Source organism: Clytia hemisphaerica, unplaced genomic scaffold (genome assembly GCF_902728285.1).
Source record: "Clytia hemisphaerica strain Z4C2 unplaced genomic scaffold, Clytia hemisphaerica genome assembly, whole genome shotgun sequence".
In the NCBI taxonomy this organism is placed as follows: Eukaryota; Metazoa; Cnidaria; class Hydrozoa; order Leptothecata; family Clytiidae; genus Clytia; species Clytia hemisphaerica.
In genome coordinates this window covers 87,209-112,272 of record NW_027103716.1, presented here as the reverse complement: position 1 = coordinate 112,272, position 25,064 = coordinate 87,209, and the positions used below count along the sequence as shown (strand labels likewise).

Genomic DNA, 25,064 nt, shown 5'->3' with positions numbered 1-25,064 from the left:
TAACTAGGTTTTACCTAGGACTGTAGGATGTCGTGAATGTTTATTCGATGACAACGGAAGCAAAATTTCTAAATTATTCAATCGAAATTTCCCAATGACTAAATGCCCAGTCGGTTTCAATCATTAAATATCGCGAGATAAGCAATTGTGGGCACTCAAATATTACATCGACTCATATATTGAGAGGGTTATTAATAACATAATGCGTTGTTGGGATGTAGTACAGATATCAAAATATATTCTAGTTGAACCCACCTGAATAACCAATAAATTTCATAAATTTGTTAGGTCTAGAATGGAAAAAGACTGACAGAAAAATCTTATATTCGATCCTTTATACTGAAGCAATTTTAAACAGGACCTCAAAGGAGTAAGTTACTAAAGTCTGTCCAGATATAATTGGCAGTGGAAACAAGAATGCCTGTAACTTTTGATAGTCAAATATAATTATGGAAATTTTTTTTGCTTGTTTTAGAGAATCAAAAGTGCTATATTTCAATGTATTTTTGGTTGAAAAATTCGCGATTTTTAGCGGTTAAATTTGCGATTGCAAAAATTGAGCTTTTTTTCTACTTATGCTATAACGTTCATTTTTACACCAGTGGTAGTTCAACCTTAGGTTAAGAAGTTTGTTGAATTTCAAGGCAAACAGAAAAGTCCTTCGGAAGATATGGGACCCGAAATACCCCTTGGTAGCACTTTTCTGTGAAATATCAAATCTCCAACTTATTACTAAAAACGGGGGTAGCGATATGATTGATAAAACAGTTTTTTGATCATAACACATTTTACGATCTCTTTAATGACCTCATAGCCAAACTGTGTTTAGTGTTTTGGGAATTAGCAAAGTTCTTTAATGACTTAAAAATAACAAAGGCAATATAAGTTCATGCTTATCTTTTCAATAAAAACAATTATACTGTGACTTCGTTTCGAAATAATCAATGATACCAATAATACCAATGCACCAACACTTAACATTTTCCAACTTTTAATTGCACTGTTAAAAAAGATAACATAACCCCCGTTTTTAGTAATAAGTTGGAGATTTGATATTTCACAGAAAAGTGCTACCAAGGGGTATTTCGGGTCCCATATCTTCCGAAGGACTTTTTTGTTTGCCTTGAAATTTAAAAAAGTTTTTAACCTAAGGTTGAACTACCACTGGTGTAAAAATGAACGTTATAGCATAAGTAGAAAAAAAGCTCAATTTTTGTAATCGCAAATCTAACCGCTAAAAATCGCGAATTTTTCAACAAAAAATACATTGAACTATAGCGCTCTTGATTCTCTAAAACAAGCAAAAAAAAAAATCCATAATTATATTTGACTGTCAAAAGTTACAGGCATTCTTGTTTCCACTGCCAATTATATCTGGACAGACTTTAACGACAAGCATAACCTTCCGATAATAGATATGATTTAAAATACTGGCTAACTTTGTACAATTTAGCTTAAATTTACCTACATGTAGAATACATTCTTAAAGTCGCACGCGGCGTCGAAGGTTAACTTCGCGTGAGTCACTTTGTCATTTGGTACTTTTTTTGTGAAATCACATGCAGAAACTTTATCAGCACACTTTGTTCACATGATTGTCCTGTATAAACCTCAGTAAGTTACCATATTATATTCATTGATCCTCGCATTGCATCACATAAAATAGATTCATAACTATAGCGCCTGAACCCTGGCACTCCAGTTATAAGTTAGACATCTTCTCAAAATACTTTTTTTAGTCATTCATCATTGTTCATTTTAGGGTTTTAGACTATAGTTTAATATTTTTTTCTTTATTGACATTCTCTGACTTGGCAGCTTGGACTCGGCTATGGGACGAAGCTTCTAAAAAATTAAGACCTCTTTTGTCTTTGCAAGCCTTAGGTAGGCGGCAATCACAAATATCTTCATTTCGCGTCCTCTGTGTGGTCTACAAAGTGAATCGGACTGTCGGACGGTCGTAAAAATTTTCGGATTTCCATTTTTCTATCCATTATGGAGTGCATTCTTGGAGGAAACTGCCAGCCAGCCAGCAGCCAAATCCACCGCGTGTAATGGGTGGTTAAAATCATGACCTTTTAACACTGTGACCCCCGACACGACCCTCGACATGGCCCGAGAATTCTCGGGCCAAAACTTTTATTGGAATTCGCGTAAAGCCCGAGTATGGCCCGAGCTGGCCCGAGAATTTGGGCCGTGTGCGGGCCACACGCGGGCCACGCACAGGCCACACGCGGGCCACGCACGGGCCACACGCGGGCCACGCACGGGCCACACTCGGGCCACACTCGGGCCAATTTTTGAAAACATGATTTAAACAGGCGTATAATTTCAGGACTGAATTTTTTTAACATTTTCTTTGAGAAAAACTTGGTTTCTCTTGATTATATTAAATATATGAATGTTGTAAATTCATATAAATATTATATGTCTTATTTGGTATGAAAACATAGTTATAAATATACTTAGGGTGGAAATATTTGCTAGTAAACTGGTCCTGGTTTTAAACTGAAGCGTGTCCACGGGAAGCTCGTAAAGTTTTTTTGAGCGATATAAACAAAACAGACAAATCTTATTTTGTACTATTTTGTTTGACTGGACATGCTGAATCAATTTAACATTTAACATGGCCCGAACATGGCCCGAATGACTCGGGTCATGTTCGGGCCAAAAGAATTGATAGGGTCTCTCGGCCCGAACATGGCCCGAAGAGGCCCGAGAATTCTCGGGCCATGTCGAGGGTCGTCCCCCGACCCCAAAATGGCGCATGCTGTAATGATAAAAAAAGTCAAAATACTGCGAATGCGCTAGAAATCGCTCGAAAAAAATCGGCAATAATAAAATTTTTGAACGAAGGAAAGGTCATTGACACAGAAAAAGTCAGACAAATTTACCGACTCACCGACTCAATTCTACTCAATTTTTGAGAGTCGGTCAGGGGGACGCGATTGCCGCCTTACTGTAAAATCGAAAGAGAAATCGTGTATTTTTTAAATACGCCGTTCCTTAACTCAAATCAAATGACTTTGGAGGTTCGGTGAAATGGTGGTCGAATTGCCGTCCCATGTTTTGTCAGATAGTCCCAAGACCAAGTTAGAGCAGTTGACGGTATATATATATAAAAATAATTTAGAAAATAATAAGATAATAAAATATAAATAATTATTTCGACTATTAACAAATAAATATATTCTTAAAGTTAAATGGGCTAAAATAAATGACTTAAAAAACAGAGACTTCAGAGATTATCAGAGATATTGCAAAAGTAATTAAATTTAGAGAATAAGGTGGCAATCACAAATATCTTCGTTTCGCGTCGCTCGACCGACTCTCGAAAATTGAATAGAATTGAGTCGGTGAGTCGGTAAATTTGTCGGACTTTTTCTGTCAATGACCTTTTCTTCGTTCATTTTATTATTGCCGATTTTTTGCGAGCTATTTTTAGCGCATTCGCAGCATTTTGACTTTGTTTAATCAGTACATGCGCCATCATTTTGGGGTTGGAGGTCACAGTGTTAAGGTCATAATTTTAAACCTACTGACCGACCTACTCACTTTTTGGACCCAACAAGGACGCGAAATGAAGATATTTGTGATTGCCGCTTAAGTGAAAATACAGACCAGATATGCAACAGTCCCATGTTTCGACCAATCGTCCCAAGTTGGAGCAGTTGACGATAGTAGATCCACATCAATGCTTGTAGCAATAACTAAATTTTTGACCTTCTTGACCAAATAAATTTTACATTACATTACATTACAAAAATGATAAACCCTCATTTTAGGCATTATATTAGGGTCTAAAGTCATAAAGTTAATTTTACAAGTAGTACCGTGGCGCGTGAGATTGGGTAACTTTGGCCATTCCAGAAAATTTTTGTTACCCCCCATCAGACGACGTGCATTTTTAAATTTTTTCTAGCATCAGAAATAATTTTTCTTTTCCAGTGGTGGTCGGAAATTCCAATATAAATCCATGTACTTTTGCAAAATGCATTGGAAATTCCACTCTTTTTTGCCTTTTTTAATTCAATTTCTTGGAAATTTTGAATTTTGGTGAAAACTTTTGCCCTCGGAAATCCTGTGTCGTCTTGTCGTCGGCCCCCTGTTACAGACAAATTCTGGAATGGCCCCTTGCGCATCAGTGGAGGCTAACATGCATAGCCCTCAAATGAATGACCTGGCTGGTCATTAAAATACAAAGTTAAATCAAAACAAAAATGGTAGAGTAGAGCTGCGAGCGGAGTTGCGTAGTTCATTTGTTTTGAAATTTTGCTGCTTTGATTGGTCAGTCATTTGATGGCTACGCAAGTTTCCCTCCACTGATGTAAGTTACCCGACTTCACATGCTCATTACTACCGTCAACTGCTCTAACTTGGGACGATTGGTCGAAACATGGGACTGGTTGATATCTGGCCTGTATTTTCACTTACTGTTAAATCTCATTGACAACAAATCTGTTTTGATAACCCCACCAAGTTTATTAAGCATACTTCTTTGTTTCTCTCAGAGTGCACAGACACTCGCGTGTGTTTGACTACGGATTATTTCGATTTAAAAGCTTGGTGCGAACGAGAAATTGTGTATTTTTTAATACGCCGTTCATTAACTCAAATCAAATGACTTTGGAGGTTTGGTGAAATGGTGGCCGAATTGCCGTCCCATGTTTCAGAAGCAACCAACAAGCCCATTTCTCCGAAATATCTGTTTCCCTTTTCCAGGAGAGAGCGTTTTTTGAAAAATGGGGAAACAGATCCGATTTTCTAGGAAAGACCTTTTCCTTAAAGCTACCTGTTTCCCCGCTCTAGCTGATGACGTCATCAGAGAGAAACAGATCAATATTTCTAGGAGATGACATAATAAATTGGGAAACAGATATCTGTTTCCAAAAAAGATGATATTGCATTGGAAACAGATTGAACTTTCTGGGGGAAAACAGATATCAATCACAAAAAGCAAGGGAAACAGATGAAAATTTCCAGGAGAGGGAAACAGATATCTTATTCCATATAAGCTTGGGAGAACATATCAAGATTTTAATTCTGAAAATTGTGAAAACAGATCAAATTTTTTAGGGAAGATACTTTAAGGTTAAACATTTAGGTTTTGAGGAGAAACAGATCTTCATTTCTAGGAATAAGATTTTTGAAACTTTTGGTCAACAGATCAAATTTTCCAGGAAGGCTATGCCTGGGAAACAGAGATGTTTAAAAAATGGACCTCTCTGGATGGTTTCGACATTTTGTCAGATAGTCCCAAGTTAGAGCAGTTGACGGTACTAACTTTAGGAATAGTTGGCAAACAATATCATACTCCAGAATGCAAGTGAAATTTTTCAATCCACAGACCTAGTCGGGAGTTTGGTTATTATCAGTTAGGGTTAGAGCTCGAGAGTCACAATATAAGGCCGAAGGCTATCTTAGGGACATTCGTATCCTCAGACTTAACTTAGGATCCCGTAGCATAGGGATCCTTTTGTAGGGGCACTGGTCCTATTTCTCCAGTATAGGCAAATTTCAGGAAAAAACACTTAGAAAACAGTCAGAAACACTTGAGTAAGTCAGAAAATCAGGATGGAAGATAGGAAAGTAGAAGTCGAAGGCTTCTTCATAAAAGCGAAAGACATATGTGTCCCTGCAAGCGATTTGGAGCACATTGAAAATGGGCCGATCCTTAAAAAGCCAAACTTTTGGCCGATATGGACCGGTCTGGACCGTTCCTAGCCGAATTTGGCCAATGTTGACCGATCTGGGCCAATATAGGCTGATCTTAGCTAAGCCATGTTTCTAAATCTTTTCTCTAAACAAAGGCCGATCTAGACCGGTCCAAATCGGCCAAATTCGGCCAAGTCCGGTCTGAAAACAAACAAGCAAATCTTTTTCGTATGATGGCAATTTTTTGTTTACAATTTCGAGTGCCTAAAAACTTTCGAATCTTTTTGTAAAGTGTTCGAATGAACTCCAGAGAACGTTCAAATGTTTTAAAAAGTCTCTTACTCCAAAATCAAAACAAAAGCAAAAGGAAAAGTATCACAACAGAAGCAAGAACAGGCATCGAAATAAGGGATAGAAAGTGCATCGCAATTTTTTGATAAGCATGATTTTGCATCCTAAAATGGATCAATTTTCAATTTTTAGCTTGTAAGTAATCCAAAAACGCATCGCGAATTGCGAAATGCGATACGCTAATTCGATCCCTGAAGAAGGTGGAAGTATTTTTATTTTTATGTTTTCACTAGAGAGTGAAAACCATCCCGAGAATAATTTTTCATGAGCTAAAAGATAATTTATAAAGTATCAAGATAACTGTATTATTGGAATATCAGCAAAGGAAAAGACAAGTAACAGTTTCTTTTTCAGAGATTGTGCTGTTGTTGGTTAAAAGGTCGAAACAACCAATTGTTCCTTTTGGTTTTGGTGTTACTTTACTAGCTGTGTATGAAATACAAAGAAAAATATTGACATGTTATAACAGGGAGATATATGTAAATGAAACAGGGATGTCTAAATAAACTAACGAAGGGACACAGTGCAATTCTATTCTAAGGAGGATTTCTAATAATCTTTTCTAAATGGATTCATAAGAGCAAGTGGGTCAAGGTTATGAAATACAAGGGAGTATGTCATTTTCGACGAAAAAATTGTTTGAAAACAATTTTGCTTATAATCAGTATTTCCGCTTACGTAAAACGTTCTGGACCGGACCATATCGACCTAGACCAGTCTTACATTGGCCAAACATCATTGTTTTTGTTTTATCAGGTTTGTAACTTGACAAAACCGGACCTGGCCGTTATTGGCCGATCCAGACCGGACTTGGCCAATCCGAACTGCCCCTGGCCGAACTAGGCCGATTTGGGCTGTAGAATTACTTGGCCGATCCTGGCCGATCTTGAATGTGCTCTAAATCGCTTGCAGCGACACATATATCTATTTTCCGGATCCAGCATGCGGAAATACTGTCAGTTAGGGTTAGGGTTGGAGCTCGAAAAAAGCACTCTTTACCGGTTTTCTCTTAATATAGTCTGGTCTGTAGTTTGTACAATATAAATAGCCGTCAGAAACGCTTTTCTGGCATGAGTCTGTGGCGCAGTGGATAAGGTGTTGGGTTTCCAAACGATGGAACTTTGCATTTGGTGGGTTTGAATCCAATTTTCCCCAATAATCCAATTTTTCAAAATCGGAAAACTGGGAAATTTTTTTCGGGAAATCAGGAAATTTTTCGTCCCTATTCTCCAAAATCAGTAAATTTTGCCATTCCATTTTTCAAAAAGCTGAATATTTTTTTCAGGGAATTAGCAAATTGTTGCAAATGCGGAAGATGCGGGAGAAAATCCTGAAAAGGCGGGAGATTTAATTGAAAAAACTTGCCCAAATCTGCCCAAACTTGAAAATCCACTTTGATTTCATGAATGCATGAATCTGCACTATTGTGCATACGAATGTGTGAATTAGCTAGTCCTAGGGCAGGGATGGGGGTTCAGGCATTGGTTCCCCGAAGGCAAAATGGGTGTTTCAGGTATGTGAAGTCTTTCAATGGGGCTCTAACATGACGGTGATAAAATTACGGAATATCTAAAGTTGACTCCACTACCTGAAAGGGTCATAATAATTCTTGTAATTTGGATTACATTTTGAAAAGTTTGGCTGAAATTGGAAATAGTCTCTCAAAAGGTCAAAGTGCAATATTTGGAAATTTGAAAGGATTGATTTTCAACCTTTGGCTTGGACATACCCCTCACCTCACAAACCTCAGTACCCCAAGGTTTCCAGGTCTCTAATTTCTATGATCAGGGGCGGGAACAAAGGAACAGATCAAAGTGTATAAAGTTAAAGTGTATTGTACCTTTGTTAAGTTTTGACATTTGGATTGAAAGAAAATTGTAATTTAATTTAGAATATTGTAATGAAAATCTAGAGCAGCTGTACAAAGTTGACTTCGAATTGTTCTCTCTAAAACCCTTTACATTAAACAATTTTTTCTTCTAAATATGATATCAAGCTTTGAAATTAGGGGAAAACTGCCATAATAATCCAGGTTTACTGATTTGTCCTATTTCCAATTAGATTTGGTCCTAAAACTTTAGTGTGTGATTTATATCAATTATATGGTACTTTTTTTAATAATTTATTTAGATAACCTCAGCAAAAATGATTGAAACAAGACAAGTAAAAGAGGAAGTCAAAAAAACTCTGTTAGAGAGAATCATGATTTTTGATGGCGGCATGGGAACAATGATTCAAAATTTGGAACTGGAAGAGGATGATTTCCGGGGTACATTATTCTTTGAACACTTCAGTACTATAAGGCATTTGTATGATAAATGCCCGAGTTAAAAAAAATTAGAAATCTACTTTTCATATATAACGATATATATTATATATAACGATTCAATAATACGTTGATTCCTTAAAGAAAACTAATTTTAATATACCATGTTAATTTAGGTGATGAATTCAAAGACCATTCAAAGTTATTGCGAGGCAATAATGATCTCTTGAGCTTAACCCAACCAGAGAAAATCTATGAAATTCACAAGGTAACGAAATTCATATAAATTAATTGTTCTATTATTGTGTGATATGTTATTGTTGCTTCATTATAATAATATTCTATATGAAATTGTTCTCTTCTCCATATTATCAGGCTTACCTAGAAGCTGGTGCTGATTTCATAGAAACAAACACATTCAGTGGAACATCAATCGCTCAAGCTGATTATGCACTAGAGCACCTGGTATGTATTTTTTAATGAAATATTCACCTTCTTTCATTTTTAACTTGTATATATTTCAGTACAACAATTTCAAGCATAAATTCACATACGTTTACTAGAGTTTCTTTGATCATAATTATCCTTATTATGATTGAGAATTTCAAAAAAAATATTCCGATTTTCTATGCTTTATATTTTTTAGGTATATCGCCTAAACAAAGTTTCAGCTGAACTTGCCAGAAAAGCTGCAGATGATGTCACAGAAATCACTGGTATGCATTTATAATTGTTTCTGATTGTTTTGATTTTTATGAAGTATCGAGAACCAATAAAGGGTTTTATTCTTGGTTTCTCCCTTTGGGGCTGATACTTTAACAATCTTTTTTTTCTTTAGGATGTCAAAAATATGTTGCAGGAGCAATGGGACCTACAAACAGAACACTCTCAATTTCTCCCTCTGTTGAAAATCCTGGATATAGAAACGTCAGTAAGTCCAGCAGTTTGAAAATGATAAAATATTTTTTACTGAATGCTATATTACTCAAATATTGTCTTTACACTTACAGTTTGAAATATGAATCATAATTCTTTCTTTTCAGGAATTACAATATTATACATACAATACAAATTAACAAAATAAAAGCAGAACAGAAATTGTCTGTGAAAACTTGAGAAGTTTTCACACATTTTTTATTTTTTCCCAGTGATTTAAAAATATTTTAGAATTTCATTTTTGTTGCTTTCAGCATTCGACGAGCTAGTGGATGCATATACTGAGCAAGCTAAAGGTCTACTTGATGGCGGAGCTGATGTTCTTTTAGTGGAAACCATCTTTGATACAGCCAACTCCAAGGTGATTAAAGTCAATAAAGAATAATTAAGTTTGTATAGTAAATTATGATTAGTTTCTATATAATTGATATTCATCAAATATTTTTGAAGATAGATATCATCTTTATATTTTTTCAAAATAGCATACTGATTTGCATTAATTTTCATGTTTTTCTATTCTTAGGCTGCACTGTTTGCAATAGAATCTTTGTTCGAAAAGGAGTATCGACCAGTACCTATATTTGTAAGCATTTTCGCCCTTATTCTCTTTGACAATATTTATTTATGTTCCTCATATATTTTGCCCTTGGAAAACCAACACATCTGGCAAAATTCAAACTCACAAGCATACAATATGCGCAGGCATTTACTCAACCATTGAGCTACAGTACCATGTGAAAAATTATACTAGAAAGTCAATTGAAGTTATAAATATTTTCTATATTTTATTAAGGTATCTGGTACAATTGTTGATAAAAGTGGTCGTACACTGTCTGGCCAGACTACAGAAGCTTTTGTCACAAGTGTTCAACATGCAAATCCTTTATGGTATGTTGCTTCAAATTAAAATCTAGGGGTCGTAAATCTTATGAATAAAAAGTGGTGTAGCTGAATTCTTTTACATGTAAATTGTTGAATAAAAATAAGCTGTATGTTTTATAGTTGGAACCTCTACAGGGCATGAATCCTTTGCAAAGCCAATTTCAAAAAATCTGAAATATTCTTCAACTTATGTTAACTTCTTTTTTGAAAGCATTGGATTGAATTGTGCACTTGGTGCTGAAGACATGAGACCTTTTGTTGAAAGAATGGGTTTGAGTTATGAAGGATTTGTTCTTTGCTACCCAAATGCAGGTTCGTTTTCACAGTTTTCTAGTTTAGTTATTTGTAGTTTTTTTCTTTACTTCCTCCGTTTTCTTTTTGAACGGCAATTTAGCCTGCAAACTGCAATCATATTAAAAAACTTCTTATGGTTACATAATATACACGGAAATAAGAAGACATGTAATTAACATGAATTAAGAAATTTCGTGTTATTAAAACAAGCCATGGTGTCCTTGAAAAAGCAAATAAAATTTGTGTTAATTTTTTGCATGTTAATTTCCAAGGCCGTTGAATACTTCCCTAGTAATATTCGTGTAATAATAAATACTTTATACAGTCTTATCAAGAAAGTGAATTTCATTGCAACTTTTTTGAGTAGTTGCTATTTCCTTATAGGTCTTCCTAATGCTTTTGGTGGTTACGATGAAACTCCAGAAGAAATGTCTGCTACCTTAAAAGTGAATATACTTTGTTCGTTATTAATTTGAAATCTAATGCTAATGGTTTCAATATTTTTACTTTTTTTAAATTTTACTCTGCCTGTAGGTTTTTGCTGAAGATGGACTGGTGAATATCGTTGGTGGATGTTGCGGCACCACTCCTGAACACATTCAGTACAGTATTTTTTTACTTAATAAATGCACCTAATAATTGAGGTCTGTCCCAATGTAATCTCCAGCGTACACAAAAACGGTTTTCTTATTTATCTGTTTGATAATAATCCATTTCCAGAATATCCTTTCAACGGGCACATATCCGCTTGTTGATTCCATTTCTATTTAAGTTATAGCCTTTTTTGTTTTCACTAAAGATAATTTTAAGACAAACTTTATCACTGATATAATTTGAAATAAACATTGATTTAAATTTTTTTCTTGTTTTTCTCCTTAGTGCTATCAAGGAAGCAACCAAACATTGCAAACCACGTTCGTTGCCTGATCCTATCAATCAAGATTGCATGGTGTTATCTGGTAAGATAGTTACTTGACTTACTTGACTTGACTTAACAGCATAGGTCAATCGACCCTTTGCGACGCTTCTGACAAACTCATTTCAAACGGTCTCTTGTGTTTCATTCCGCTGTGAGGAGTGGCAATCTTGTGTCGGCTCTGATCTGATCGGACCATCTCTTTGGTGGTCTACCTCTCGGCCTCTTATTTTGAAAATCTCGCTCGAAGCTTTGGTACACAAGTGATGTGTTCGGCTTTCTGCATACATGTCCGAACCATTTCATCCTTTTGATTTTGATCACTCTGACAATCGTTTTTTCGGACTGTGTCATTCTTCGTATGTCTACATTTCTTCACAATCTGTCACGCCTCGAAATTCCTATTATTGACCTAAGGCATCTCATTTGAAAAACCGTCAGTTTGTTTTCTTCCCTTGTAGTCAGAACCCATGTTTCTGAGGCATATGGCGATTGGGAGGATGAGTGCACGAAAAATTTTCATTTTCAGCTTAAGGCTGATGTTTAGCTTGATCCATTCATTGTTTCGCAGTCTTGCGAAGGCTGTCGATGCAAGGGCGATTCTTCGGTCAATATCAATTTTAACGTCTGGGACTGAACTCCCAAGGAAAACAAAGTCACTAATTGTCGATATTATTTCCTTGGATAGTGATTTGATTTTGTGAGGGAGTTAGAACTTTACATTCGTCAGTGTTTATTTTCATACCCCATTTAGTGCAGGCATTTTGTAGCTGTGATGTTAGTTCTTGCAATTTCTGGAAACCAAGGGCGAGAAGTGTTGTGTCATCTGCATATTTAATGATGAGAGCGAGATCATTGTTGTCCATAGCAAAACGTTGGGGTACACATCTTATTTCATTGATGACGAACTCCAAAAATACGTTGAACAAAGTTGGTGACAGCAAACAACCTTGTCGAAGTCCAATCAAAACACTAAACCAATTTGTTAGTTTTCCATCAATAGTTATTGCACATTCAGTATTCTCATAAAATTTCTTTATAATTTTTACAATCTTTTTACTGATACCGATGCTGGATAGCATCTTCCATAGGGCTTCTCTCCATATGGTATCAAATGCTGATTTAAAGTCTACAAAATTAAAGTGAACATGGACGTTGTGCTCCTTGGCTTTTTCAATGATTTGGCGGGTTACAAAGATTGCGTCCTTTGTTCCTTGGTTTGGTCCTTAATGAAGTCTTCACTTTGGACTTTGATTCTCTGGAGAAGGACGTATGTAAAGACTTTACCAGGGATGGATATGAGGGATATTGCACGGTAATTTGACGGGTCGAGCTTATTTCCTTTCTTATGGATAGGGGTAACGATCATTTTCGACAAGTCTATGGGTGGTTTCTCTTTATTCCACACTTTGTTGAACAGCATGTGCAGAAGCTGAATCATTTCATCTCCTCCTGCTTTTAGGACTTCTGCAGTGATCGAAATAACTCATGGGACCTTTCTATTTTCTATACTGTTGATGCTTTTTCTAATTTCCTCAATGCTGATTGGTTCGGGATTATTTTCGTTTTCGTAATTTGGGTTAAGTTCGTTTATTGCATTATCATCAAAAGGAAATTTTTTGTTTAAATGTTCTTTGAAATGTTCTTCCCAGCATTTTAAAACTTTGTTTATGTTCGTTTGTTTGTTACCTTTTCTATCGTTAATCGTGTTGATGGGTTTCTTGATGGGTTTCCCTTCAAATTCTTTTAGAAATTTGGAAAATGTCGTGGCTGTTATTATTTTGAAAGTCTATTTCCATTTGGTTTATTTTCGCTTCTAATTTTAGGGATTTAAATTTTCGTATTTCTCTCTTCACCGAGTTATTTAGAGTCCTGTATCTCTCTTTAATGTCGGGGTCTCTGGGATGCTTGATGAAATTAATTCTTGCTTGTCTACGCTGGTGACAAATAAAAGTAATGCTACGTTTTCTCCAAGTCCTTCAGTTCGTTTATTTCTAAGTCGTCCAACGGTTTCCTCAGTAGCTTTGTTCGTAGTGGTTTTGAATTTATCGTAGAGTTAATCAATATCAGATCCTTCTACAATCAGGGTCATAATATATTGGCACTTTTGGCTAATTTACAATTTTTCGAAAATTGAAGTTCGAGCGAGAATGTCAATTTTTAGGCCTTCAACTTGATTTCATCAAGTATTTCGATCTGGGAGGGATTTATGGGTTTCTAGGATATATTTCAAGCCCTACTAGACCATTTTTGAACTTTTGGATCCTCAGATCCTAAGGTCCTAAGTCTTAAGTCTAGCGTTAAAACTCAGAGTTAAAACTCTACCCTTCGAACCTACTTTAGAGCACTTACAAATCGATTGTAGTTTCAAAACACTCTGGTGAATTTCCCTTTTGTGCCAAATATTTTGTCCCTGATTGTAGTAGCATAAGCGGTGCAAATTTTCCGCCTATTGATATCCTGAAGTCTTCTGCAGTGTTTTTGTTTAATAGAGTCTGTACATCATATCGTGTGTTTTTCTTTCGTGGCCATTTTATTACCTGTTTATCAAAAACAATTGTAGTAATAACGAGTGAATGATCGGAACCGATGTCTGCTGATTGATAGGATCGACTATTTTTAATACTTCCTTTGTTGTTTTGATTGGTTATAATGAAGTCGATTTGATTCTGTGTTAAACCGTCTGGCGAAATCCATGTGATCCTTCAATTTTCCTTGTGTTTAAATAAAGTGTTTGTAAGTACAAAGTTACTGATGGCGCAAAATTGGAGCAGGGTCAATCCTCTATAGTTTGTATTTCCTAAACCGTATTGTCTTACAAAGATAATAAGTTAATTTCAATAGTTAATACTATTAATAGTTAATAGTTCCAAGATAGTTAATAGCCCAATATTCTTAAATTGTATACCATGACAAGACATTTTAGAGTAGTTTCAGGCCATGTAGACTTTAATTTTTGTTATTGTTGTTATTTTTAACATTCTTTTGTCAAGCAGTGAATGTAGGAACACTCTAATCGTCAATAACATTTCATTTTCAGGTTTGGAGCCTAAGTATATCACACCAGAATCGATTTTTGTCAATATTGGTGAAAGATGTAATGTAGCAGGTTCAAGGCGCTTTTGTAATCTCATTAAGAAAGGAAAATTCGAGGTAAATCGTTTAATATGTGGAAGCTTATCGCTAGAAACCCTCGTTTTAATTTTATATCAGATCCTTGCTGCAAACAACAAGGACAGTGCTTTATAAATTATAGAAGTTGATTCATATTCGATTTTAAAACACTTTAAAGGCACTGCATAATGATCAAAATGGCATTTAAAGTATGCTTTGATCTGTGGTACCCCTATTCGGAATAAATCAGTGTAATGATAAATGCAGTTGTTATGAGTTTCAGCCCTAGCATAAAAGTTTGACAAATTTGAACATTAGGATGCATTGGCGATTGCCAAAAGTCAAGTGGAAAATGGAGCACAAATCTTGGATATCAACATGGATGATGGGCTTCTAGATGGAGAAAAATGCATGACTGATTTCTGTAAACTCATCGCATCAGAGCCCGATATCTCTAAGGTATTACCCTGTCTACAAAGAGTAATTAGTGAAATACCCCATTGTATACACGACCAACCAAATGTTGAAGAATTCTTCAGAATCTACCCTATCATTTATGATTTTGATAAATCAACTCAAGATGAGTTCTCTCCTGGTAGTTAGTTTAAAACTTACATATTAAAATCAAAGAAATTATTGATACTAATAATGGATCCTGTCATGACATAGATCTTTTGGATTAAGATATATTGGAACTAAAATCTCCAAATCAGACTTTATAAGAGGATATTAAACTCATATCATAATTCAACTTTTTGTAGGTACCACTCTGTATTGATTCGTCCAAGTTTGAAGTGATCGAGGCAGGATTGAAATGTGCTCAAGGGAAATCGATCGTCAATAGTATCAGTCTAAAGAATGGTGAAGAGGACTTCATTGAGAAAGCCTTGCTCATCAAGAAATACGGAGCGGCTGTTGTTATTATGGCTTTCGATGAAGAAGGACAGGTTTGTGGTTGTATTATTGATCTTTAGGTAGATAGATGTTAGATGGATGTTAGATGGATATTACACCTCCAGGTTACCAGGTGATCAGGATTCCTCTCTTTCGAGTAGGAATTTATAGCGCATTGATCTTTATGGACTCGTTAATTTAATCTTTTATTATTGAACGATTCTTTAACTATTGAAATTCAAATCGATCCCATCAATTTCCCCTTTTTAATGACATTTCGAACAAATTAGCTTTCTTGTCTGAGTTCGAATTAGTGGGAGTCAACTTTGTGTCGAAAATTATCTTTAATTTAACTTTAAAATTGATTGATCCTTTATGTCTAATCATTAAACTTTCTTCTCCTGAAAGAACATCTTCCAATCCAAGAATGATGGCTCTTTTACCCATACATATTTTCCTCTTCTACACAGGCTGCTTCATTGGAAAGGCGTATCGAGATTTGTAAACGTTCGTATGATATCTTGGTTGATCGAGTGCATTTCAATGCAAACGATATCATCTTTGATTCGAACATTTTGACCATCGCCACTGGTATGGAGGAACATAACGAATATGCTATTGATTTCATTAAGGCTGTTGCTGAAATCAAGGTTGGATCATTTTGTTTATATTGTTCTATTTTATGTTGTACAGATTTTCTCCATTCCATATGAAAATGATAATAAAAGGAAGATGTGTCAACCTTTTCGTTTTTCAATGGATTAAAGGATTATGTCGTATTCCTGTCTCTCAATAAATGTAACAATTTTTTCTTCTCTAGAAATTATGTCCAGGATCACGTTGTAGTGGTGGTCTTTCCAATCTCTCATTTTCATTTCGTGGAATGGATGTTGTGAGAGATGCTTTGCACGCCGTCTTCCTATACCATGCAATCAAGGTATGGGTAATAGACGTTCTTCTTTGCTTCTCAAACTGATTTTACTAGTTTACTAGTGTCTTTTTTGTGAATTTCTTTGAACTTCAATATTGAATACAGAGTTTCAGCCCATAAAAAAGATTCCAGGTCCCAGTTAACTTGCTAACCGTCTAGTTTACGAGAACGAAACTATTACTAACCTTAATCTTGAATTCTTAGGCAGGGCTTGACATGGCAATCGTAAATGCAGGAACGATCCCTTTATATGACGATATTCCTCAAGATTTGTTGAACCTATGTGAAGATTTGATTTGGAATAAAAATACTGAAGCTACTGATAAAATGTTAGAATTTGCGCAGGTATGCATATGTAAAGTACTTTTGGAAGGTTCTAGTACTTGGAAGATGTTCATTATGTCAATCCAACTGATTAAGTCCTTCTCATCTTTTGACGTACCTATTGCCATTTTCTTACACATCATTTAAAAAAGAAATAACTTTCCACCTCTCCTTGTCTACGGTAGCACAAATTTTAATAATCCTACTTTGTCAGTATATCTTAAAAATCAGTATCTTTAAATCCAAAATTTGAAGGGATACATTTTATAAAAGTGTCGCTACAGGGTTATCTGGTTTTAAAAGTTTACAATAGTTTCTATTTGGATTTTTGAATGGTGTTTCTTTACCTTGTTATCTTTTGCAGAAACAAAGCAAGACTGGGAATAAACCACAAACAGATGAAGAATGGAGGAAAGAGCATGTTTGTAAACGACTTGAATACGCCCTCATCAAGGTAGAAAACGACTGTCCAGTGTTTTTGAGATTTTTAAATTTTCGTACCAACATTAAATTACTGGACCTCTTAAGGTTCTTTGTCAAACATTGATAGCAGATTGAAAGGCATCTGTTACGCAAGTCTTCTTTGCAAATTTTACTCAAAATGATATCGTTACAAACGCACTTTAAAAGGCTTCAGATCAATTTGAGATATATCGTTTTTAGAATGTTTCTCATATTCTGGATTATTTTTCAGGGCATTGATAAGTATGTGACAAATGACGTTGAAGAAGCGAGACAAATGAAAGAAGATTTCCCAAGACCTTTGAATATTATTGAAGGACCATTGATGAGCGTGAGTGTGTTTATAATTTGGGTATGGGTCAGTATTTTGAAACCCTTTAAAAGCCCGTATTTAGAATTGTGGGCCGTTTCAGTAAGACATTTGCCGGTTAACTTAAAACTTTTCCTTTAATAAAGGGTTATACTTGTAAACATTATAATATGTCTCTTGGACGTTTTAAAGATGATTTCCTGATTTTATTCTTTATCTAGGGAATGTCAATTGTTGGCGACCGATTCGGGGCTGGTAAAATGTTCTTGCCACAGGTATCTTACATAATCTAATTATTACCTAAACTTTCCTTGGTTTTTAACCAAAATCTCGCACGGGATAAAAATTACTTAAGAGTCCCTTTTAGAACTTAATTTTTTTTAAATAGTATTTAATAGGGGCGAAGCTCAAATTTACAGTTTCTAGAGTTCCTCGACGTTTTTAAAAGCAAATACTCCTATTCCTAATTATTGTAAGCCTTTAAATTGTCTTATGGTTTTGACAGGTAATCAAATCAGCTCGTGTGATGAAGAAAGCTGTCGGATATTTGGTGCCGTTCATGGAGATTGAAAAAGCTGAAATGAACGCCAACAGCGGAGAAGAAACTCCAGATTTATCGGTGAGATTTTTGTTTGTATCTACAATATGAAAGCTGATTAAAGTCATTTAATTTGATGAAAAAAAAAATTCCCTGCAAATGTCTATGCGCCACAAGTTTTTTAATGACTATGAATTAGTTTTGGAATGTAGAGTTTTAACTCTGAGACTTAGGCATTATTACCTTAGGATCCCAGAATCAAATAGCTCAAAATTTTTCAAATAAGCCTGAGAATAAAGCCTAAAATCTACTGAACTCCTTTTCTTAATCGAAAAATCCAATGAAATAAAGTGAAAGTACTTAAATTGCAATTCATATTCTCGCCCGAAATTCGGAAAAACGTTAAAACACCTAAAATACTCAATATATTTCGAGCATGATTGGAGTAAGAATGCTTACGCGGATGTTTTATAGACGAACTTACCTAAGATCAGATAACCAATGAACTAAATCTAAGCTCAGTGAGCAGCAACCATGCGCCTTTTCTCCCCCGCTTTTCCTGATCAAAATTATCCTAATCAGACTTAGATTTTCTTCTTTTTTTTTTGGCCGGTGGAACTTACACTGATCTATATTTTGGGGAGTTTTACCCATTCTGCTCCTAAAATGATGAAATTTTTAGTATGAAAATTTATATTGTGGCAGACCTGGGCAGACATTTGTTTTGGTACTTTTATTAGTGATTCTACCAGAAGAGTTATTTTCGACGTAATTATATACCCATTTTAATTTTTAATTGTAGTCATTGTACAGTGGCACAATCGTGATAGCGACTGTCAAAGGCGATGTTCATGATATTGGAAAGAATATAGTTGGTGTTGTTCTCGGTTGCAATAATTTCAGGTAAATTTGTTATCTTCTACGATTCTTCTCCAAGTGAACGGTATTCCTTGTAAAAGCTGATGAAAATAAAATCTCGAAGATTTGCACCTGAACTCAAACCACTAATCTCTTGACTGGATCGGGCTTCCAATATAAAAGAAGCGTGTACAGTTTTAGAGCTGGCTATTCCGTCATCTTGTTTTCAATTCTGGTCGTCAACAGCGCGAATCAAATGTTTTGAAATTCAAACGTTTGAAAATCCAAGGTAAAATAGAAAAAAATATGGTGGATTAGTCGACTTCAAAACTGGACACACTTCCACGGGAAAACTGTGAACAGTTAGCCTATCTAGTGTGTAAAATATGATGTCCGTGGCTCTAACTTACACCTACCTTTATCCGCAGAGTGATCGACTTGGGCGTTATGACACCTTGTGAGAAGATCCTTCAAACAGCCATCGAAGAAAATGCTGACATCATCGGTTTATCAGGTCTAATTACGCCTTCATTGGACGAAATGATACACGTTGCCAAGGAGATGGAACGAAAAGGAATGAAAACTCCTCTCCTGATTGGTGGAGCGACTACATCAAGGTATTTGTCAGCCATCAAACTCTTTTCTGTCCTTTATGATGCTTAGAGTTACCATCTTCCTCAGTTTTTTTTACATGGCTATCTGTTTTAGCGCACAAGATATTCATAAAATAGATTTTTAAAAACACACGGGCAGGTAAAGTCAGAGCGTACCAAATAAAATTTCGTAAATTTGTAAAGAAAAATTTTAACACTCTAAAACAGCTCACAATCGAAATCAATCACTGATCTGAAAAGCACGATTCATAATAATGTTGAACCATTTTCTCGTAGAACACACACAGCGGTGAAGATTGCACCACGGTACAGCAACCCTACAATACATGTCCTGGATGCGTCAAAGAGTGCTGTCGTGGTAAGAAAATTCGCAAAAAACTACCAAAAAGTACTTAATTGTAATCAAGAAAATAGCATTGGTGCGGATAAGAAAATGGCTATACTTGCGAACACCTTTAGTTTCTCGATAAATGTTCTTGTTGGAAAGGTATTTTTGAGGCGAATGATCTAATAGATAAAATATTTTTGTAGATTTTAGATTTTAAATGAGAGTGATACTACTTACTCATAAATTTTATTTTCTAAGCTTTTTGATATTGATTGGTCAGAAAGAAGAAAAGAAAAACATTTTTTGCTTATATCAGCACAATATAACAAACTCCTGATATGAAACATGTGTATGATATAAATGAAACGAGAACACTTACGTAAAAATAAAACCTTTAAAGATGACAAAATTGAAAATGTTTTTCAGGCACAGGCTTTGATGGACGAGGATAGTCGTTTGGAACTGACGGAAGAAACCGTGGAAGAATATGATGAAATTAGAGAAGATTTCAAAGACTCAATCAAGGTAACATGGATCTGTCCGAAAATTGTTTCAACTGTCCGAAATATATAATGAAATAATTAAGATCTCTGGTTCAGAAGAAGTTTTATTATAGTAATCGAATTATAAGATCTTGACACCGCCGTGTCTCAAAATGAGTCACTTGATTTTTTTAGACGAAATATATTTTGGAATGGAGTCAAAGAATTTGATATAAATTCTTGAAATGAAGATAACTTTCTCCTTTTCAGGATCGTAAATACACTTCAATAGAAACCGCACGGCAAAGCAAATTCACGCTCGACTGGGATGGTTTTGAACCAGGTACGACTCATTTGATGTCTTTCTTTCAGTGTTCTTATTGCGAAGATGATCCTAAATATTTGAATGAATATGAGACTAGGCCTCAGAGATCTGTAACCAACTTTTATATTCAAAATCTTGGATATTGAACCTGTTTATTGTGAATGAAAGTTTCCTTTTCTTCTTATACTTGCAGTGAAACCCACCTTTGTGGGAAACAAGATATACAAAGACTTGCCCATCCAACAGCTTGTATCTTACATTGATTGGAAACCTTTCTTCGATATTTGGCAACTTCGTGGACGATATCCGAATCGTGGTTTCCCAAAAATATTCAAAGATAAAACTGTGGGTGAGTCTCTACTTTTCCTTCACAGAAAATATTTCTACTCTTGGTACTCATGTTATTATTACCTTCTGATTCCGTCTTTCTACGATCCTTCTACTGGTTCAGAAACAGCCAGTCAACCAGTTACAGCTAGTCTGTAACACCAGCCTGGAAACGACCTCTTGAAAAACAAAAAGATATCTCTGGAAGTGAATCATTTTGTTTTGTGCAATTCAATTTGACTTAAAATCCTATTTTTCCATAACCTTAGGCGAAGAAGCACAACGGGTGTACAATGATGCACAAAGTATGCTGAATAAAATCATTTCAAATAAATCAATGAAAGCGGTTGGTCAAGTCACATTCGTTGAAGCGAACAGTGTTGAAGATGATATTCATTTATACCAAAGAAATGAAGACGGTGAAAGGATACATTCCGAAACGTTCTATGGTATTAGACAACAGGTACGCTTAATGGACATTTTTCTTTTCCAACTGTCGAAATGTATTGAGGCTATTGGTCTTTAGCGCTCTGCTTTGAACCGCTTTGACCGCTTCCAGCACCGATGTTGTGAGTGAAGACCGACTAGACCTCGGAAACATGTCCTATAAAAGAGATTACTGCCAAGGTTTAAAAACTTGTAGAAAGACCTTCTTCTTAAGTTGCTTTATAGCTTCTTCAGCAAGAGAGTACTTGGCCTGGAGGAAGCATTTTACACAATAAATTGAAGTCGAGATTAGAATTGTTTGAAAGATCTTCCCAGTGTTTTCAATTTGCAAAGAAAATTGACTCGCAGTGAGGTATTAGAATCTTAAAAAAACCAACTCTTTAGACATGTAGAATATTTAGAATCCTTAATACCAAGGTCCTGATAACTTATGAGACACAATCAAATACATTGTCTGTGCTCAATTCTTTATTGTTCTGCTTTTTACAGGCTGAAAAAGAGACGAAAGAGAAATCCTATATGTGTATTTCTGATTTCGTTGCTCCTCTGTGTGCGAACAAAACAGATTATGTTGGCATGTTCGTTGTGTCTTGTCTTGGTGCTGAAGAACTCGCAAAACAGTAAGAACATTCGCTACTTTGCGATTCAAAAAAGTTATGGCAAATTTTGGAGGTGCCCTAGACTTGCAGCAAGTCTGTTGTTTATAAACAAATCGTTATAAATAATAAAACTAACGATGTCAGAAATGATATACCTCATCGGGGAAAAAACGAGGAAATATTTCGTCACCTAGAGGCATTCTCGTCACTTTTTCCCAAACCGAAATTTCAAATTCGTCAATTTTCCCCGACCAAATTTACAGCTTAGACATCTCCACCCAACTAAATTGCCCAAATGAAATGGTTCCCTTTACTAGCTCGAAAATAGATCTTGTAATTCGATGTTTAATGCACTAGTATCGGTTAATAAAGGTGTAAATATTTGGATTTGAATTTTGGTTGGGGTATAAAATTTCGGGAATAAAAAAATCGGCGAAAAGTTTTATCGGGTGACGATGTGGAAAATTTATTGCCCCCTTTTCAATTTTCATCGCTTTCCTCCGATATTTTTCTCACATAAGGTAAATGAATGTAGATGGGCGCTCAGTGGTCGAAAAAAATAGCAGAATTGAAGCTTGCTGCACTCTCATTTTTATCGCAAGATAACAGGCGTCAGAGTATAAATGCCTGTTAAATTAAAAGTTGAATTGAACAACGTTCTTTAAAGAAACAAGCTTGCTCACAAATATTTATCTACCCAAAAAGCACCGATACGAATGTGTGTTTCTCTCTTTCAGATACGAAGATTTATTTGACGATTACAGTTCCATCATGGTTAAAGCGATAGCTGATCGTTTAGCCGAAGTAAGTCATAGTTTTCACACTTGTCATGTATGAAGCGTGAGGGCTTCTTTTGCCAAACACTTCTGAAAAGTTGATGTTGAAATTTTAATATTTTTGGATGAAAGATTTATGACATATTAGTACATGACTCGTTATAACAATCGTGGTTTTTTTCTTAAGTTACCTAAATAATTTCTGCCATTATGAGGCAAATCTTCGAGTAATGGCGATTCAAAAATGGGCTCTTTCAGAAAAAAATTGAATATGGGGGGGAGGATAAAACATTTTTTGGAAATTTATCTCCCGGACATTGTTAGTTTCGACCCCCCCGGGCAGATCTCACCCACGGAAATGCATTAGTTGCCCCCCTACCCGGACATTCAAAATTAACCCTAAGCAGACTTTTTGACTTGCCAATTTTCCACTACTCCCCGAACAAAACATCCAATACATCCTCCACACCCCCCATGTACAAATATTTTATGGAAGAGCCCAATGGAGAATAACTTAACCAAACCCTCTATACTTTGCTTGATTTTCTCAAAGCTTCCCACACTTACTGTGCGTGTCATTATGTACCATTGATCATCTTTGTTTTGTAGGCCTTTGCAGAGAAACTTCACGAAATGGTACGGCGTGATTTATGGGGATATAGTAATGAAGAAAGTCTATCAGAGAGTGACCTACTCAAAGTCAAATACCAGGTTTGTTCCACTTTTATGCTATTTTTAGGTAAATATTTTTCTTTGGTTATAAAACGCTAAAATGGCGCTCATAAAGAGATTTGTACGATAAGAACTTATCTTCCTTACGTCATATAGGGCATTCGACCAGCTCCCGGATACCCAACACAACCTGATCACTTAGAGAAACAAACAATGTGGAAAATAATGGAAGCGGAAAAAAACATTTCCGTAGAATTGACCGAATCCTTGGCCATGTTTCCGGCGGCTTCTGTATCTGGTCTGTATTTTGCACATCCCAAATCACATTATTTCGCAACTGGGAAAATCTGCAAAGACCAGGTAAAAAATCGACGACAGTATAATATCATAAACTGAATCAACTTTTTTATTCAAGTTATTTGTTATAATGCTCCTTCTGGTAGAGCATTTTGTTGTTGTTGTTGACAATCATTTTTCAACTTATTTGATATTCAAGTTATGAAAGGGCCCAGTGGATTATTATCTACAAACCGATAGTGATTTTCTGATCCTGATTCTCTATTGAGGTGTCTCAAGTCCTTTTGTACTAAAATGAGGTCAAAAGGATTAAATCAAATTATCATTCCTGAAGGTGACTTTTAGATACAAGACTGAAGAAACTTAGATCTTGACACATTGTAATAATGGGTCGTATTCAAATACTTTATACTTATGCAACCGATATATCTGGCGATTTCATTGAAAAATTGTTTACCTCTTTTCTCTTCATCCAGGTTGAAGATTATGCTAATCGCAAGAAGAAACCAATCAAAGAAATCGAAACCTGGTTGTCACCTGTTCTGGCATACGAACCTGACTGCTGACATCAGCATTTATTTTAGAGTGGGGCTATTTCATTATTTAATTCGTGCTGAAGGAGTTATTTTGGAATCTCCCGTTATCAAAACGGGGGTGTAACTTGTTTGCAAGTTATTGAAGATTGAAAGTAATGGGATAGAATTCTTGCCGGGATAGACATTTTCATAAATTACGTCACGAACATCACTTGCCTCGTTTTGAAATTATTGCCATGGTGATTAGCTCCCAGCGGGTTTTATTAAACTACTTTCTATTTATAAAAAAAATCATTTAATGTCTCAAGGGACATAATCACTACTGATCACCATGGTAATTGTTTGAATACGAGGCAAGCGATGTTCGTGACGTAATTTATGAAAAGGTCTATTCTCATTTTATAAAACATGATTTCACTTTTGGCTTTAATTTTTTTGCACTTTTTAGTTTGTTTAGAAGATTTTTTTTTATAACAATTTTTAAATCATATTATGAAATAATATAACTTAGAACATGCTATTTGTTAAAAATCTTTATTTATCGTTTTTTCGTGTTTACGTTTTGTTACCAGTTTACTACTTAGGCTATTCTGAATTTAGTTTTTCCTAATTTTTGAAAAAAATTATAGTATTTATCTAACCTGAAATCAAATCACAATTGTTTTTTCTCGTTAAGTATTACACTCTGGTGAATTTGATGAAGACCCGCTTTGCTTAGGATGACCTCGTGACGGATAAAATAGAAGTTTTCTCTGTGGTGTTGCAATGGAATATTTTATTTTTTTTAGACTTGTAACAAGATACTAACTTGTATGGAATTTCCTTGAGAGGGCTTTTTACCTCAAGGGCTTTAGTAGTTCATTTTAGAGGCGTTTAGAGCTTTACTCTGTCTATTACACAACCTGTCATCTGATTTTCTGGGGTTTCGAA

At 35.4% G+C, this 25,064-nt stretch overlaps 1 protein-coding gene across 1 annotated transcript; it reads left to right on the top strand.

Moving 5' to 3' along the window:
* The first annotated feature begins 1,522 nt into the window (after positions 1 to 1,522).
* On the top strand, positions 1,523 to 24,286 carry LOC136804244 (methionine synthase-like). Its single transcript, XM_067060944.1, has 35 exons — positions 1,523 to 1,614; positions 8,137 to 8,275; positions 8,449 to 8,540; positions 8,648 to 8,737; positions 8,919 to 8,988; positions 9,111 to 9,203; positions 9,463 to 9,569; positions 9,732 to 9,791; positions 10,002 to 10,096; positions 10,302 to 10,402; positions 10,769 to 10,830; positions 10,919 to 10,986; positions 11,264 to 11,343; positions 14,341 to 14,453; positions 14,733 to 14,873; positions 15,176 to 15,361; positions 15,779 to 15,958; positions 16,129 to 16,245; positions 16,444 to 16,584; positions 16,928 to 17,017; positions 17,258 to 17,356; positions 17,557 to 17,610; positions 17,841 to 17,954; positions 18,676 to 18,776; positions 19,160 to 19,348; positions 19,622 to 19,703; positions 20,100 to 20,198; positions 20,426 to 20,498; positions 20,674 to 20,829; positions 21,077 to 21,270; positions 21,744 to 21,874; positions 22,591 to 22,657; positions 23,239 to 23,340; positions 23,458 to 23,661; positions 24,075 to 24,286. The coding sequence occupies exons 2-35, from the start codon at positions 8,152 to 8,154 to the stop codon at positions 24,162 to 24,164; spliced, it is 3,765 nt and encodes a 1,254-aa protein (XP_066917045.1). The 5' UTR covers positions 1,523 to 1,614; positions 8,137 to 8,151; the 3' UTR covers positions 24,165 to 24,286.
* Positions 24,287 to 25,064: the final 778 nt, after the last annotated feature.

Coding starts and splice junctions, on each gene's coding strand:
- LOC136804244 (XM_067060944.1), top strand. CDS start 8,152: ATGATTGAAACAAGACAAGTAAAAGAGGAAGTCAAAAAAACTCTGTTA. Junction 15,362..15,778: donor CTTTCGATGAAGAAGGACAG/GTTTGTGGTTGT, acceptor TCTTCTACACAG/GCTGCTTCATTGGAAAGGCG. Junction 23,341..23,457: donor TACTCAAAGTCAAATACCAG/GTTTGTTCCACT, acceptor TACGTCATATAG/GGCATTCGACCAGCTCCCGG.